The following is a 13,814-nucleotide window of genomic DNA, read 5'->3' on the forward strand; positions in this document are numbered from 1 at the left end:
TTTTTAGACATACTATACTATGACTTTTTATGACTTTTTTCAACATACTATACCATGAGTTTTGTCGACACTACTATGACTTTTTATGACTTCACTTGACATACTATACTATGAGTTTTCATGACTTTTTTTGACATACTATATTATGATGTCTTTGTGACTGTATTCAACATACTATACTATGAGTTTTTTCGACACTTCTATGAATTCTTATGACTTTATTTGACATACTATACTATGATGTTTTTGTGACTTTGTTCAACATACCATACTATGACTTTTTTCGACATACTATACTATGATGTTTTTGTGACTTTATTCAACATACTATACTATGACTTTTTTCGACACACTACTGTGACTTTTTATGACTTTCGTAAACATACTATACTATGAGTTTTCATGACCTTTTTTCGACGTACTAGTCTATAACGTTCTGACTTTTTTCGACATACTATAACTGTTTAGTCAAATTATACTGTGGCTTTTTTCTATGACTTTTTTCGACATACAATACTATGACTTTTCTCGACATACTACATTATAACTTTTCATGAGATCATAGACAAATGCATAAAAAGTTAATTACATCAAAATAAGAGGCTTTAAAGAGAGATATGAGATCACATTCAACATTTTGGTCCCTTTATTTCATGTTAACCACATTTCAAACAACTAAACAACCAATGGCAATGGCATCACCAGATCTAAACAACACATTGCTAGACAAATAATCATCAGAATAATAATTATACAAAAGAAATGTACAAATTCAGGACAGAAAAAAAATCCCCAAAGTAAACAAACAAAATATAATACAGATGAACGGCCATGAACCAAGCCAATAAAAATAAAGCCTTAGTGGAAACAATAATGCTAAATATTTCTGGCTTTCACATTGTCTTCAATACAACACTCTTACAGTCTTTGTCTTAATAGGTCCATTAATGAGCCTGACTGGACCTCAGCAACAAAATAAAACATAAGCGCAGACTGAACAGTTTGCCACAACATTTTGCCACAAGCCGGTTCTGGCCAAGAGACCTAAGCGCAAACTTTACTAACTAAACAAATGTTCACTGGAGACCTTAAGCTTAGTGAAATGTGGAGTTTCATTCCAAGCTGGTATGAATTGATGGCTAACATAAATCACATTATGGGTTACCAATGGGTTTTTTGATATTGATTCACAAAATTGCTTTGGTCATTAGTTTCAATGATTCTTCTCAAACAGATCCATGTTTTTTAATCTGGTGTCGGCCATACTTTATACGTCAGACTATACGGTCTTAGTCCCCGAAGTGCCAACAAATATTATCACAGTTCTTTGACTCCACACAGTTCAGAGGGTGCTAAAACAAAAACAGGGATTGTGTCTTTAAAACACAGCTTGTTGTTTTGCATCATTAAATGAAAAACAGAGGAAGAAAAATGTCAAAAGACATGATCAGATGAGGAGAAACTGGGAAACTGAAGTCAGCGTCACATCCTGTATAATTCTCATTAACTCACACTCTCCAACACGTCAGCCATGTTGACCATCTTTCACCCTGGGGTCAATCATCAACTGAAATCATTATCTATTAGACTGGAGATTTTTAAATTTGCACACCTCAATGGTTTAAGTGAAAAGCAAATGTGAGGCTTTGTTTGTAGAGGAAAAACAAATATGACCTGTCTCTTTGTCTTTGTGTTGTCATTTTAATGATAGATGGTAGGCAAGGAAAGCGGTCTAATCCCTAGGCTTCTTTTTCACTGAAATGTATCCAGAATGTATTACATGAAATATAGCATGGCTTATGGAGCTGATCTTAATCAAGGAAACCTAATGAGTCCATCTTTTTCATTACTGTCAGTGGGTAAAGTTTACACTGCAGTCATTTATGCCAAATTCTGACTTGCAACTCATTTCTGAATTCATTTGAATGATCATTATATATTGAAAAAAATGTGTGCTAAGATGTTACGTTTTCCTTTCTTCCATGTTGATGCTGCTCAACTAAGCTGCTTTATTGAAATATTTTATTTATTTAAATATATATTTTATTTATTTAAAGATACCCACACATTAAGAGAAGGTGCAAAAACAATTGGTATGAGCGAAAATAAATGAAGAATACACAATTGTCACAGCCCAGATAAAGTCCAAATCATCAAAAACCAACAAAATGCTGCTCTAACTTTATAAAACTACAAGCTACACTGTACTGAAAACATATTGATTGCTTTTGCTTACAGTTGAGGAGGGACAAAGGTAAACATGGATGGGCGTAAATAATCTGTCCCAGTTTGTTCATTGTCCTTTCAGGAGTTTGAAGTCACAGAAAGTATACAAAACCACATAAACCAACTGGACAAAAAAAAGGTAGAGTAAGTTACATTTAGTTTAGTCTGGAATGGCCGTATGGATATTTTTCATTTTCAGCAAGTACGTTTGTGAGTACGAGATGCAGGTTTGACCTGGTTGTGTGAACAAGTGTCCTGTAACCATCAATCAAAACAGGCATGTTTATTCGAAAAGTCTTCTTAAGGATAACACTTGATTGCAATCTGCTTCCTCATTAAGTCACTGTGGATGTGGGTGGCAGCTAAATGTGCAACATGCAAAAATATATATCTTTATTTTTTGGACATGTCTCAATAGACAGTTTGTAGTAAGCAACATAAGACTTTGTTCCGAACTATAATACCAAGTCGATGTAAATGACACTGACAGTTTTTAAGAGCAACAGTGTTTTGAAATGATAACCATTATTTGTAATGTGTCTGGTGCATGATGTTTGTCTGTTTCTTTGTTTGACTGTGGTTGTCTTATCTTATTTACAGTGAGGTTGGATGCACACTTTAAGATTTTAATTGAACTGGCATGATGCCATCCAAAAACTTTTTTTTTTTGTCTTATAGCCCCAATGAAAAAACCTGAAGCAGAGATAACAACAACAACAACAACAACGACAACATTTGGTCTTAAGGGCAAGGCATGATTTTTCTTTTCTTTTGTCTGTTAAATGCTGTTACTCTTCAGCATGCACTAGCTAGTAAGATTTTTTTTTCTAGTAAAGCCAAAATGTCAAAAGAAATTCATAATCCTTTGATGGAAATGAACCATTTGTAACCCATTACAAGTATAATTAGCATTTAACATTGAGGCAATCAAGAGGCCCCGGCCACAAGGAAATGTATCAGCTTGTGATTTCAAAGGAAAATGCCAGAAATACCAATGTGTTGGTTTTTCGCTTTGATCCAGCTACTCTGAATCCTCGACAGCAACATCAACAACATATTAGCTAAAGTCAGCCAAACACGCTTGTTTACTTTCTAGAAATACTCTGGGAGAAAATATTGGAGTCCAAAATACAGAGTCGAGGCATCACTTGGACTTCAGCTAAATGTGAAAAATCTTCCAGTGTGCATCCAGCCTCCACAGGGAGACAACATTCAAGGCGTAGAATATATCTAAAAAGGAAATACTGTACAATAGTCACATCACAGCCCAGCAGAGAGGACAGAGAGATAGAGAAGGAAAAAGTGGCGCTTTTTTTTAAACATCTGAATATTTTTTTTTTTCAACACGTCTTTTTTTTCTTTTTTTCTTTGTACAAGCATGTAAAGTTCACAGTCTCGCTGAAGCGAACACACACATGAAAATCACCGGTGTGTATGTTTGTCCCTTTTTTACTCTTCTGTACAGGTTGTGTGTGTGTGTGTGTGTGTGTGTGTGTGTGTGTGTGTGTGTGTGTGTTGTCCTAGGCACACACATTGATACACACACGCACACTCAAATATGCAAGCATGCCTTCTCTTATTCACATAGAAGCACATGCGCACACTCTCAAACACACACTCACGCACACACACACACAGGCACACATGCTCACAGGTTGGGTTTGGGTAAACACAAAGCAGTTTTGCACTTTGTGTGTCCCAGCGTTGCGTTGAGAATGCCAGGCAGCGTCAACGGGGAATCAGAAAAGCAAATCTTCAGCCCACAGCCAATCAGAAGGAGCTGAGCGCCTCCAGAGCCACTTCATAGCAGAACTTATACTGTTCCTGTGGAGGGAACAGAATAAAATGCAAGGGTAAGTCATCTTCAAAATGATTTCACTAACTACATTAATTAAACATTGCTAACCAAAGACTAACAAGTAATTCACTATAATTTCAATTCTAAATATGTTTAAACAGCCTAAATTGAAATTTCCCTGAGCATCAGCTAGTGTCGGAAAAAGCTATTCTGCTTCAATTCAATAATAAATGTACTTTAAAACAGATATTTTTTGTTTTTGTTTTTAATGCTCAAGTGGTATCTGAGACTGGACGTACTCCGGTGGTAACTCAGTTCACGTCAATGTTACATGCCAATGGAGAGAACCATTTGGAACGGCTCTGAAACTGATGAGATGCGGCCCTGCCTCTTCAGAGCGTACACCGCGTCCATGCAATACTATGTTCCTATGTCTGATGAAAACTTAATCTATGTGAAAATGAAATCATCAGACCTTCTCAAGAGTTTCCCTTCATTATCACAACCACCAACACATTGCTGCTTGTAATCATCTCCTGATATAATGTGCGTGTACAGCTATCTTTGTGAGAACCGATTTGAGTTTCAGGCCTTGAGAGTGAGGACAGTTTTGAAAATGAGGACAGACCTTCAAATGTTTGAGGTTCAGGTTAGAATTAGGTTTAGGTTAGGGTTGGGTTAAAACACAGCGTCGGAGATGGGTGCTACGAGGAGACTGAGGGAATGTGGAAAAACGCCTAAAATACTCCTTTAAAGGTCCAGTGTGTAACGTGTTTAGTTGTTCATTATCAAAATCTGTGTTGCCCGTTCACAAACTTGTCCTTTTTCATGAATATTTACCACCACCACCAATTCCAAGTATTCCTATTGGCTTGAAATTTTACATTTGCGTTTACATGAACTGGGGTAGACGCTCCATATTCATGTGCCATCTTGAAACACGTTAGCCGGTAAGGGACATACAGGACGTACTGCTCCTGCTTTTGCTGTCACATGATAAACTCGCAGGTGCTGCTAATGCTGCTAATGGGTATCGTCGCTTCCTGGCCCCGGGAAGTTTGAAGAAAGAAACATGGAGGACCACACGTATTCAAAATCCAAATTTCAGGAACAGGAGTCTTCTTCGCCCAAAAAAGGGAAAAAGGACATTGAAAAGAGCAAGAGACCGGCTTTTTGAAGCGTGAAGGCTAATACGTACTTTGAACTGCGTGACGCGAGAGAGTTGATTGCGATATATGATCTCAACGCTAGATGGGAGAACTTCCTACACATTGGACCTTTAAAAAGCAATTTAAAACGGATACAGGTGGTTAAAAACAGATTAGAGGAACCACTGGCAGCGGGAGTTATTACACTTTAAACAAAGTGGCGTAACAATATGAAAATCAATTACAACTTCAAATAATAATTTATTAATATTAAAATGCCATAAAAAAGTGCTTAATGAATTGCTTGCCCTTATGGTTAAAAATACACATACCTACCCACGTACATTTGAGGTTCAGGTTAGACTTAAGTTTAGTTTAGAGCTTAAGGGTTAAGGCTTTCAGTTGTGATGGTTAAAGTGAGTGTCCTCAAGAGAAGTACAGGGATGTGTGTGTGTATGTGTGTGTGTGTGTGTGTGTGTGTGTGTGTGTGTGTAGTGGGAGTCCTTACCATAGTCTCCACCATGTTAGTCTTGTTGTTCCTCAGCGTTTTGACGGTGTGGAAAACATCGACGATGTTCTGCTGCTGGATCATCTCGTTGATGCTGCAGATGGCGCAGAACGTTCCAGAACGCCCTCCGCCGGTACTGCAGGAGAGGAGGAGGAGGAGGAGGAGGAGGGAGGGATCAGAAGGGGAAAGAGCAGGAAGGAGGCAGGGAACAATATATTCATCATCAAACAACAACACGTTCATCCTGGAAACATAGGTGTGTACACCGAAATCAACGTTCTGATTATGCCATCATCATAGAAAGAGGGGGGGGGGGGAGAGAAGAAAAGAATACCCGGAGAGCATGAGAGTTGAAGGGAAGGCAGAAAAAGGAATAGAGATAATTCAAAATAAAGGAAAGGGAGAATGTAAAAAAAAATAAAAGCACCTTTAGTTTTTTCAGACCAGCTGTTTTGAAGTCAGAGATGTTCACTACGGTCTTTTACTGTTTGCCTTTCATCCCCCTGGGAGCCCTGCTTTTTTCTTAAATGTGTTTATCACAGAATTTAATGTTTCCTTTCAGGCATTTCTTTTTCCCTCGGAGTTATTCTCCTGCCTCTGCTTTGTTGAAGCTACTGTGTTTAGGTTAATTGTGTCAGCCTTTAAAAAAAAGGCGCTTGAAACCTATGAACCCTAACCTGCTGAAATTTCCAATGGGTTGTAATAAAACCTAATAAAACAGGTTATGAGAAGCAAGATGTGTGTGTGTGTGTGTGTGTTTTGACTGCATTTAAAGCATAGGCGCGTGTTTGTTTGTATGTAGGGCAAATGGTTTTGTAAATTTCAGAATAATGCTTGCCGAACGGTAGTCTGGCTATCACCAGACCAAGCTCAATCTTTTAAGATTGAACATTAGTCTGGGTGAGTCTGCTCTGTATTTTCTACTGCACAAGAGGCGTGATCAACGGGCATAGTTCAAATGACTCTGTACGCAATTGGATAGTCCTTCAAGCAATCAGATGATCCGGGTGACGTAGCAGCGGAATCAACGGTTGCTGCGCTTCGGTGGCCGTCATGTTGAATGTAAACAAAAAGCTGCTTGGTCGCTTCTCTATCGTCATTGTGTTAAACCCGCCAATAGAGCGCCAGGTGGATAAGCCAGTTTGTGATTGGTTACCGCAAATTTGTAACGAAAGCAGGATAGATAAACGTATAGGTTTCCAGCCTGAGCTGCAGGGCGAAATTTAAAGTGCCGGCAGACCGGGCTGGGTTTACCCAGTCTAGCCAAAAGGCAGGTTAGAGTGAGTTAGCTTAAGTTTTATGTTTTAGTAAAATGTCAATATTCTGATTGGTTGATTGCATTTCAGTCTATTATGAAATTGCAAATCAGTGGACAGGGTATATACAGGTTCCGGAAAGTCAAATTTGAGACAAATACTTTTTCAATGCTAACCAAAGTGAAACAACGATAAAAGTTGAGAAAAGGCTAAATGAGACCAAGAATGACAGGAAGTGACAGATGGGAACATGCAATACAAAGAACCCTGTCACTGCATGTTGCAAAAGAAAATGAGCTAATGGATTGAAGATGTTTGAATACATCTGTTCATCTTAAATTGGAGATTTATAGACTTTATACAGAGGATAACCTGCTGTAATGGACAAGATGCAGGGATACAAACATATATATGTGTGTATATATACAGATATACAGTGTGTCTGCTGACTATGTGACCCAATCAGCAGTCAGTGCTCTGCCAATCAGCAGTCAGACCACCCACCATGAAAAGAGCTCCAGACTTTCCACGTCTCGCCTGGTTCCAGCCGAATTCCTTTAGTATTCAGACTGAATAAAACATTCAGGTACTGAGAGGAGTGGCAGCCATCACAAAAATCCCCCACTGTCTACCTACTCTACATTAACAATGCCACATTTCTCGCCAATCAGTATAGCTTTGATTGTGTCAGATTAGTGCTCACTTTTCCAGGTTTCTTATTCTTGCAGACAGTTTATAATGCAATGCTTTCAAAAGTGTTAAAGAAGGGTTAACAAAAACAAGGGGAAACAGTTATTATTATAAAACGTGCCAGTAGACTGATGCTTGAAAAGCTTTTATGCTCAGAACCCCTTAAAACCTTAAAACCTGTCTTTGTTACACTGTGTTTGGATGTTAATATTTGAGTCTAAAATCTAAAATGCTGTGCACGTCTTTTCTGAATTCATGTTAGTTTTTAGATGCTTGCTTTAATGTCAAAAGATTTTTGATAAGGGGCATAAAAATAAGAGAACAAATACAGTTTACATCAGTGCTGTCAGATACATCTATGAGATAAAATACATTAATATTATTATGAACCTAATTACTGAAGTACAACCAGCAAGCTCAACAGAATCCAGACAGGTCAAGACTCAAATGGTACTCATCGTCAAGCCAACTGAATAACTTTCACAGTTTCTATAGAAATGTATATATAATGAATTGGTAGCGTATTGACCTCAGCATCTGAGTGTCAACCAGTTAATGCTTTCAATCAAAACAAGTACCAGCTAATTGTAAAAGCAATGCCCACAAGCATGCAACTGAAGCCACAGAAAATGAAATTTGTAAGCCATTTCTTACATTTACCATCTTTGCACCATTAATCTCTCTAAACTAATCCAGCGTCACAGGACGATCGACATATTTGAACTACAATAATTTCAAAACTAAAACCTGTGCTGCACTATAGATCCAAACAATGTGGTAGTTGATCTTACTGGTTAAAGTTTAGTTTAGTTCATGGACGTGCCTGAGATTTGCCGCAAGTTATTGGAATACTTGGAACTGCATTACTTCAGATATAAACTGCTCCATTAGGGGTGGGGGGAAAAAATCGAAACAGCATAGTATCGCGTTTTTTTCCTTGGCAATACTGTATTGATACACGAAGGCCAAGTATCAATCTTTTATTACATACATTGCACATTCAATTTAATTTTTATTTTATTTTGCAGCAATAACATTGAAGTGAGATGAACACACGTAAAATGAAATGTATCTTTTTAGATAAAACATATGCTATATTTTCCTTTGGGGATTTGAAGTGGGCTAAAAGGTAATAAATGGCAATATATTGCAGAATATCGTAATATGTTTAAAATCGTAATACTGGATTGTGGGGCCTCTGGTGATTCTCACCCCTATGCTACATGCTGTGAATATTTTAGTGATCTTTTGGGACAAGCCTGAGCAATATTTGTGTTATTCTCCTCTATCTATAATACATATCTATATACATTGAAATAGATAGAGCACCGACAGATTGCTGTGTTAAGTGTGCTGCTGAAACAGGTGCTTTCAGTGAGATTTGCTGAAAATAAGACGTGCTCAGAATTAAAGACCCATCAGACTCCAACCTCCAGGACAAGTGAAGAGCAGGGGGAAAAAAAAAAGAATCAATTTTCAGCAGCTACTGATTGAACCATCATGTTTCTCCTTATCTCTGGTATTACGGAGTCTGTGAAATCAATAGCTGGGGCTGATTAGCCAGTGTAGCTGTCTTTAGCCAGAAGCAGACAAAGCTTGCATCCCCTTCACTCACATTTACTGGGGTTGAGTACAACAGTCAGGGTAGGCAGAATTACAATTTCACATAATTATTGTTTTATTGTAAAATATACAACGCACATACAGTATAAGAACTTTTTAAAATATCAGTCAGTTTGCTCTTTTAATTTGAAATGATGAATGATGATGTTATGACCCTGATGGTCATGTTTTGTGATTTGTTTTGCCCTGCTCTATCAGGGGCCCATTTCAGGAAGGATGTTTAACAAACTCTGAGTCTAACCCTGATCTCTGAGTTTATTTACCCTGAGATGGGAAACTCTGAGTTTTCGGTTCCAGAACAGCTGATATGAGTTGGTTCAATCAACTCAGAGTAGGTTCACACGCGTGCACCACCACAATAAAAAGGCAGTATGAATGGAGCCATGATACTACGATTCACCATGGTAACAACCACAAACAAACGGGTCGGCGGAAATACCGCGTTTGAACATGTATTTCGTTAAAAAAGCAAGACAGCGGCTGCTGCTGCAACAGAGAGAGAATTGGTGTGGGAGAAAATTGCTGCTCGAGTCAATGCGTAAGCATTAACAGTGTATTAATTTCATATTTAATCACAGTTAACTGATAAAATTACTGGTGAAAACTGGAATTGTATTACACCTATAACTTCATTTAGGTGCAATCCTGCGGGCGAAAAAGTAAGCTACTACTAATCCCATTCTGAAGCTGCAGCACCATGATCATTAACAGAACTATAATTTATAATCATTTATTTCTTTTTAATGGCTCTCACTGGTTTGTGTCCTGGGAACAATACAAAAAACGTTTAAAAAACGTTTCAGAGCGAGTCACACTTTTCTGACGGCTCTGCATACAGTGGCTTTACTATTACAGTATGAGCCGCATTACCAATAAGAAAACTGCCGTTTGCAAAACACGTAATGCGACACAAAGAATCTGCTTGGATGTTAAAGCCTGTCCACAATGGTGGATGTTAGTGATATGAGGACGGGTATCCACATAGCTGATGGACTGTGAAAAAATGTGGAAATGAAAATACATTTAGTCGGGACTCAATAGGCATCATCATCATCTCCCGACGTAAACTCTCTGTGAAGTAATACAGCTTTTTCATCAACGGGATCGTCGACAAAAGGACATGACATGTTTGAGAAAAAAACATTTCATAATCTGCCTAACAATAAGTTTTATTTAATTTAGTTTTAAGTTTTATTAAGTGTTTATTCATGCAGATAACAAACTGCATTAAAATGTGCCTGATACAGAATGAATGAATGAATGAGGAAATGAGTGAGAAGAAACCTTGAGTTTCTCTCAGTTTCCTCCCTCTGACGCTGTGTCAGAGGGAGGAGACTGAGAGAAACTGGAGGTTTCTTGAAGAAAACCTGCTCCCGACCAGGTTAGGTTCACAGACTCACTTACCATAGTAACTGACTCTGAGATTAAGTTACCTCTCTTTCTGAAACAGAAAACCCAGAGTTCCCCTCATCTCAGGGTTAACAAACTCAGAGTTTGTACTAAACCTGCTTTCTGAAACAGACCCCAGTTGTTCTCCTGAGTGTACACAGGTAATGAAGAACAGGTGTGAACACCGGATTGGTCCAGCAGAGCTGATTGCTGTCTCCTGATTGGTCGCCTGGAGGACAGCAGCCATTTTAAGCCTCATTGGAAAGGAGCTCTGGCTCTCTCTTCACTCTGCCATTCCCAACATGTGCCTGTGTAAACCTGTGTCTTGTGGTTCAAGTTGTTGTGAGTAGTGTTAACAGCCTGCAGTCAAAATGGTTGTTTTGAGTTCTTGGATTTGTTATACTTCAACCATTTTGTTTTATCTGTGACTATATCTTTCTTTGAATTATTTGCTAGTAGCAGTTTGGTAGGAGTGAGGAGTCCTTTTGTTGTTGGTTCCCTTTTTCTCTTGTTTTTTTTATTAGAAGCTTAGGTTAGAGCTTTGTCTTTTATTTGTTTTGTTTTGGCTTAGGTAAGTTTAGTTTGCCTTTAGAATTGTTTTGTTTGTTGTGTTGGGGCCTCATCTCCGAAATAGTTACTTTGCAATTCTTTGTCCGGGCCATGTTTGGGAGTTGGAAGAGTGGGGGGGGGCACACATTATGTTGCGTCCGGTTTACCCCTAGACATCAGGTCGTAACATAAATTGGGGGCTCGTCTGTTCTTTTTTTGTCGTTCGGTGTCGTTTTGGCTGAGATTTACTTTTGTTTGTTTCTTGGGGCTCTTTGTCTGGTTGGCGGTTTTCTTTTGTGATAGGGGCAGGTATGGACTTTCAGTTGGAGGATTTTGCTACTAGTCCATCAGATGATGAATTGGATAGGTGTAAGAAGGACCTAATTTAGGTGGGGAACTTTTATGATGTGCATGTGCCCTCTAGTCTTAAGAAGCAGGAGTTGAAAGAGCTCCTTTGCTCAGAGCTAACTGAAAGGGGTTTGTTTGAGGAGTCTGCTCTTTCAGAGGGAATTCCAGGTGAACAGGCTGGTATTGTTGCCCCACTCCAAGTGATACCACCTCAAGGCCTTGCGGCTCAGGCAAACTTGACCACGGAAGAACTGAGGCTAACGCTGCAGATCAGAGAGGCTGAGGTGAGAAATCGAGAGTTGGAGGCGCAAGCCAAGCATTTCAAAATAAGGGCTCTGGAGATCGAGCGGGGAGCCGCTATATCTGCCAGTTCTACTTCATCACCCGCTCCAAGACCCCAAGACAGCTTTGACGGGAGTAGGCACATTGCACTGGTTCCACCATTCAGAGAAACTGAGGTAGATTCCCATTTCAATGCTTTTGAGCGTATTGCTGCTACACTGAATTGGCGAGAGTGTGTGGCCTCTTTTGCTCCAATGTAGGTTAGTGGAAAAAGCTCAGGAAGTCTGTACTCCTCTGTCCATAGAAGACAACTTGAATTATGACATTGTTAAAGCCACTGTCCTCCGTGCCTATGAGTTAGTGCCAGAGGCATATAGGCAAAACTTCAGAAGTTGTGAAAAAACTGCCACCCAGACATATGTAGAGTTTGCAAGGGAGAAAGGCGCTCTGTTAAATGGTGTCGGGCCAGTGAGGTGGAAACTTTGTGTGATCTGCGTGAACTTGTGGTGTTGGAGGAATTTAAGAATCGGCTCCCAGATAAGATTATCTACCTAAATGAACAAAGTCTCATCCCTTGCTGTTGCCGCTGTACTGGCGGATGAGTTCACATTAACTCATAAATGTGTTCCCCCCCCCCTTTGTTCGTAGGAAGCCAATCTCAGTTGTCCGTGAGACGATAACTCTACTAAGAGTTATTGTCGCAACCGCACTGCTGCCCCTGCCACCACCGAAGCCAGGGAGCGTCTTTACTGTCATGAGCAAGGACATCTTATCGCTGCCTGCCATCTTCGTGAAAAGAGAGAGCACCGTAAGAATGCCATAACAGCCTCTCCAATAGGGTTCATTCATACTACACCCTGCAAAAATTTAAATCTTAATGCTCAAAGGGACCAAATCGATGAGGCTTTTAGGCAGTTTATTTCGCATGGTTTTACATCCTCACTATTACGTGTTCTGCTACTCGTTACCCCGAAGCCGTTCCGTTGCGCTCATTAAAAGCCCATGTGATTGTGAACGCGCTTGTTAAGTTTTTCTCTACTTTTGGTCTTCCAAAACACATCCAAAGTGACCAGGGAACAAACTTTATGTCCAAAATCTTCGCCCAGGTCATGGCAGAGTTAAATGTGGCACACAATGTCTAAGTGTGTACCATCCAAAAAGTCAGGGAGCATTAGAGAGGTTTCACCAAATTTTAACCAATTGCGTAAGCCCATGTAGTCAATAGCCATGGGTATTGATTTGAGCTGTGGGTCAAAGATGGGATATGCATCTCTCAGTATGTGTATATACTAAGACATGGGGGGGGGTTTAACCATTGATTATGTGCACACACATCAATAGTTGAGTTAAGATCCAGCAGTAATTTGATTTCCTACCACATGTAGCCTGCAGGCTATGCAAAGCTCTAAATATATCCTCTGCATATTTTGAAACAATTTCGAACTATAAGATTGTTTTCCTGTTCTTTGAAATTGCATTGCATTCAAACCAAGTGGGTTTTAACCATTACAGCTTGTATTTCAAACACTCTTTCACAAGGAGGTAGAAAACATGCTGAAAACAAACTAAACCTCGCAGTATCTAGAAAACACAAATCGATGCCAATTCTGACTGGCCCAATGAGCTATGACAGAGGTGGCTGATTGGATGAGCACTAGTAATGCGGTTGAGGCAATGCTTGGAGTGTGTTATTGTTAGTGAATTTCCCTGTAATCTCTCGTATATAGATTTTACAGCCTCTGTTTCCACTCCTTCATTATCAGCTTCATTTGTTCTGCTCAGACATAAACTGAGCAGTGTTTGTGTACCTGCTGGGTGAAGACACACACTCATACAGTATATACCCGTGTGTATGTAATCACAATTATTTAGGTTTGCTTAAAATTAATATTTTGTATTACTAGTATTGGAAGTACAGTAATACGGTGCTGTTTATGCCAATGCTGCAACTAACGCTGCTGTTGCTGCTGCTGTAGTCTCGCATTGCCAGACCTTAC

General features: G+C 39.3%; 1 protein-coding gene across 1 annotated transcript in view; it reads right to left on the bottom strand.

The window, feature by feature from the left end:
• Window positions 1–3,996: 3,996 nt before the first annotated feature.
• Window positions 3,997–13,814, bottom strand: part of ptprt (protein tyrosine phosphatase receptor type T) — a 438,297-nt gene continuing 428,479 nt past the window's right edge. The window contains exons 36-37 of the mRNA XM_078247539.1: window positions 5,681–5,816; window positions 3,997–4,050 (exon numbers count right to left, since the gene is read on the bottom strand). Of these exons, the coding sequence (XP_078103665.1) occupies window positions 3,997–4,050; window positions 5,681–5,816 (190 nt within the window). The remainder of the gene's footprint in view (window positions 4,051–5,680; window positions 5,817–13,814) is intronic.

The sequence above is a fragment of the Sander vitreus genome, chromosome 4, assembly GCF_031162955.1.
Source record: "Sander vitreus isolate 19-12246 chromosome 4, sanVit1, whole genome shotgun sequence".
Classification (NCBI taxonomy): Eukaryota; Metazoa; Chordata; class Actinopteri; order Perciformes; family Percidae; genus Sander; species Sander vitreus.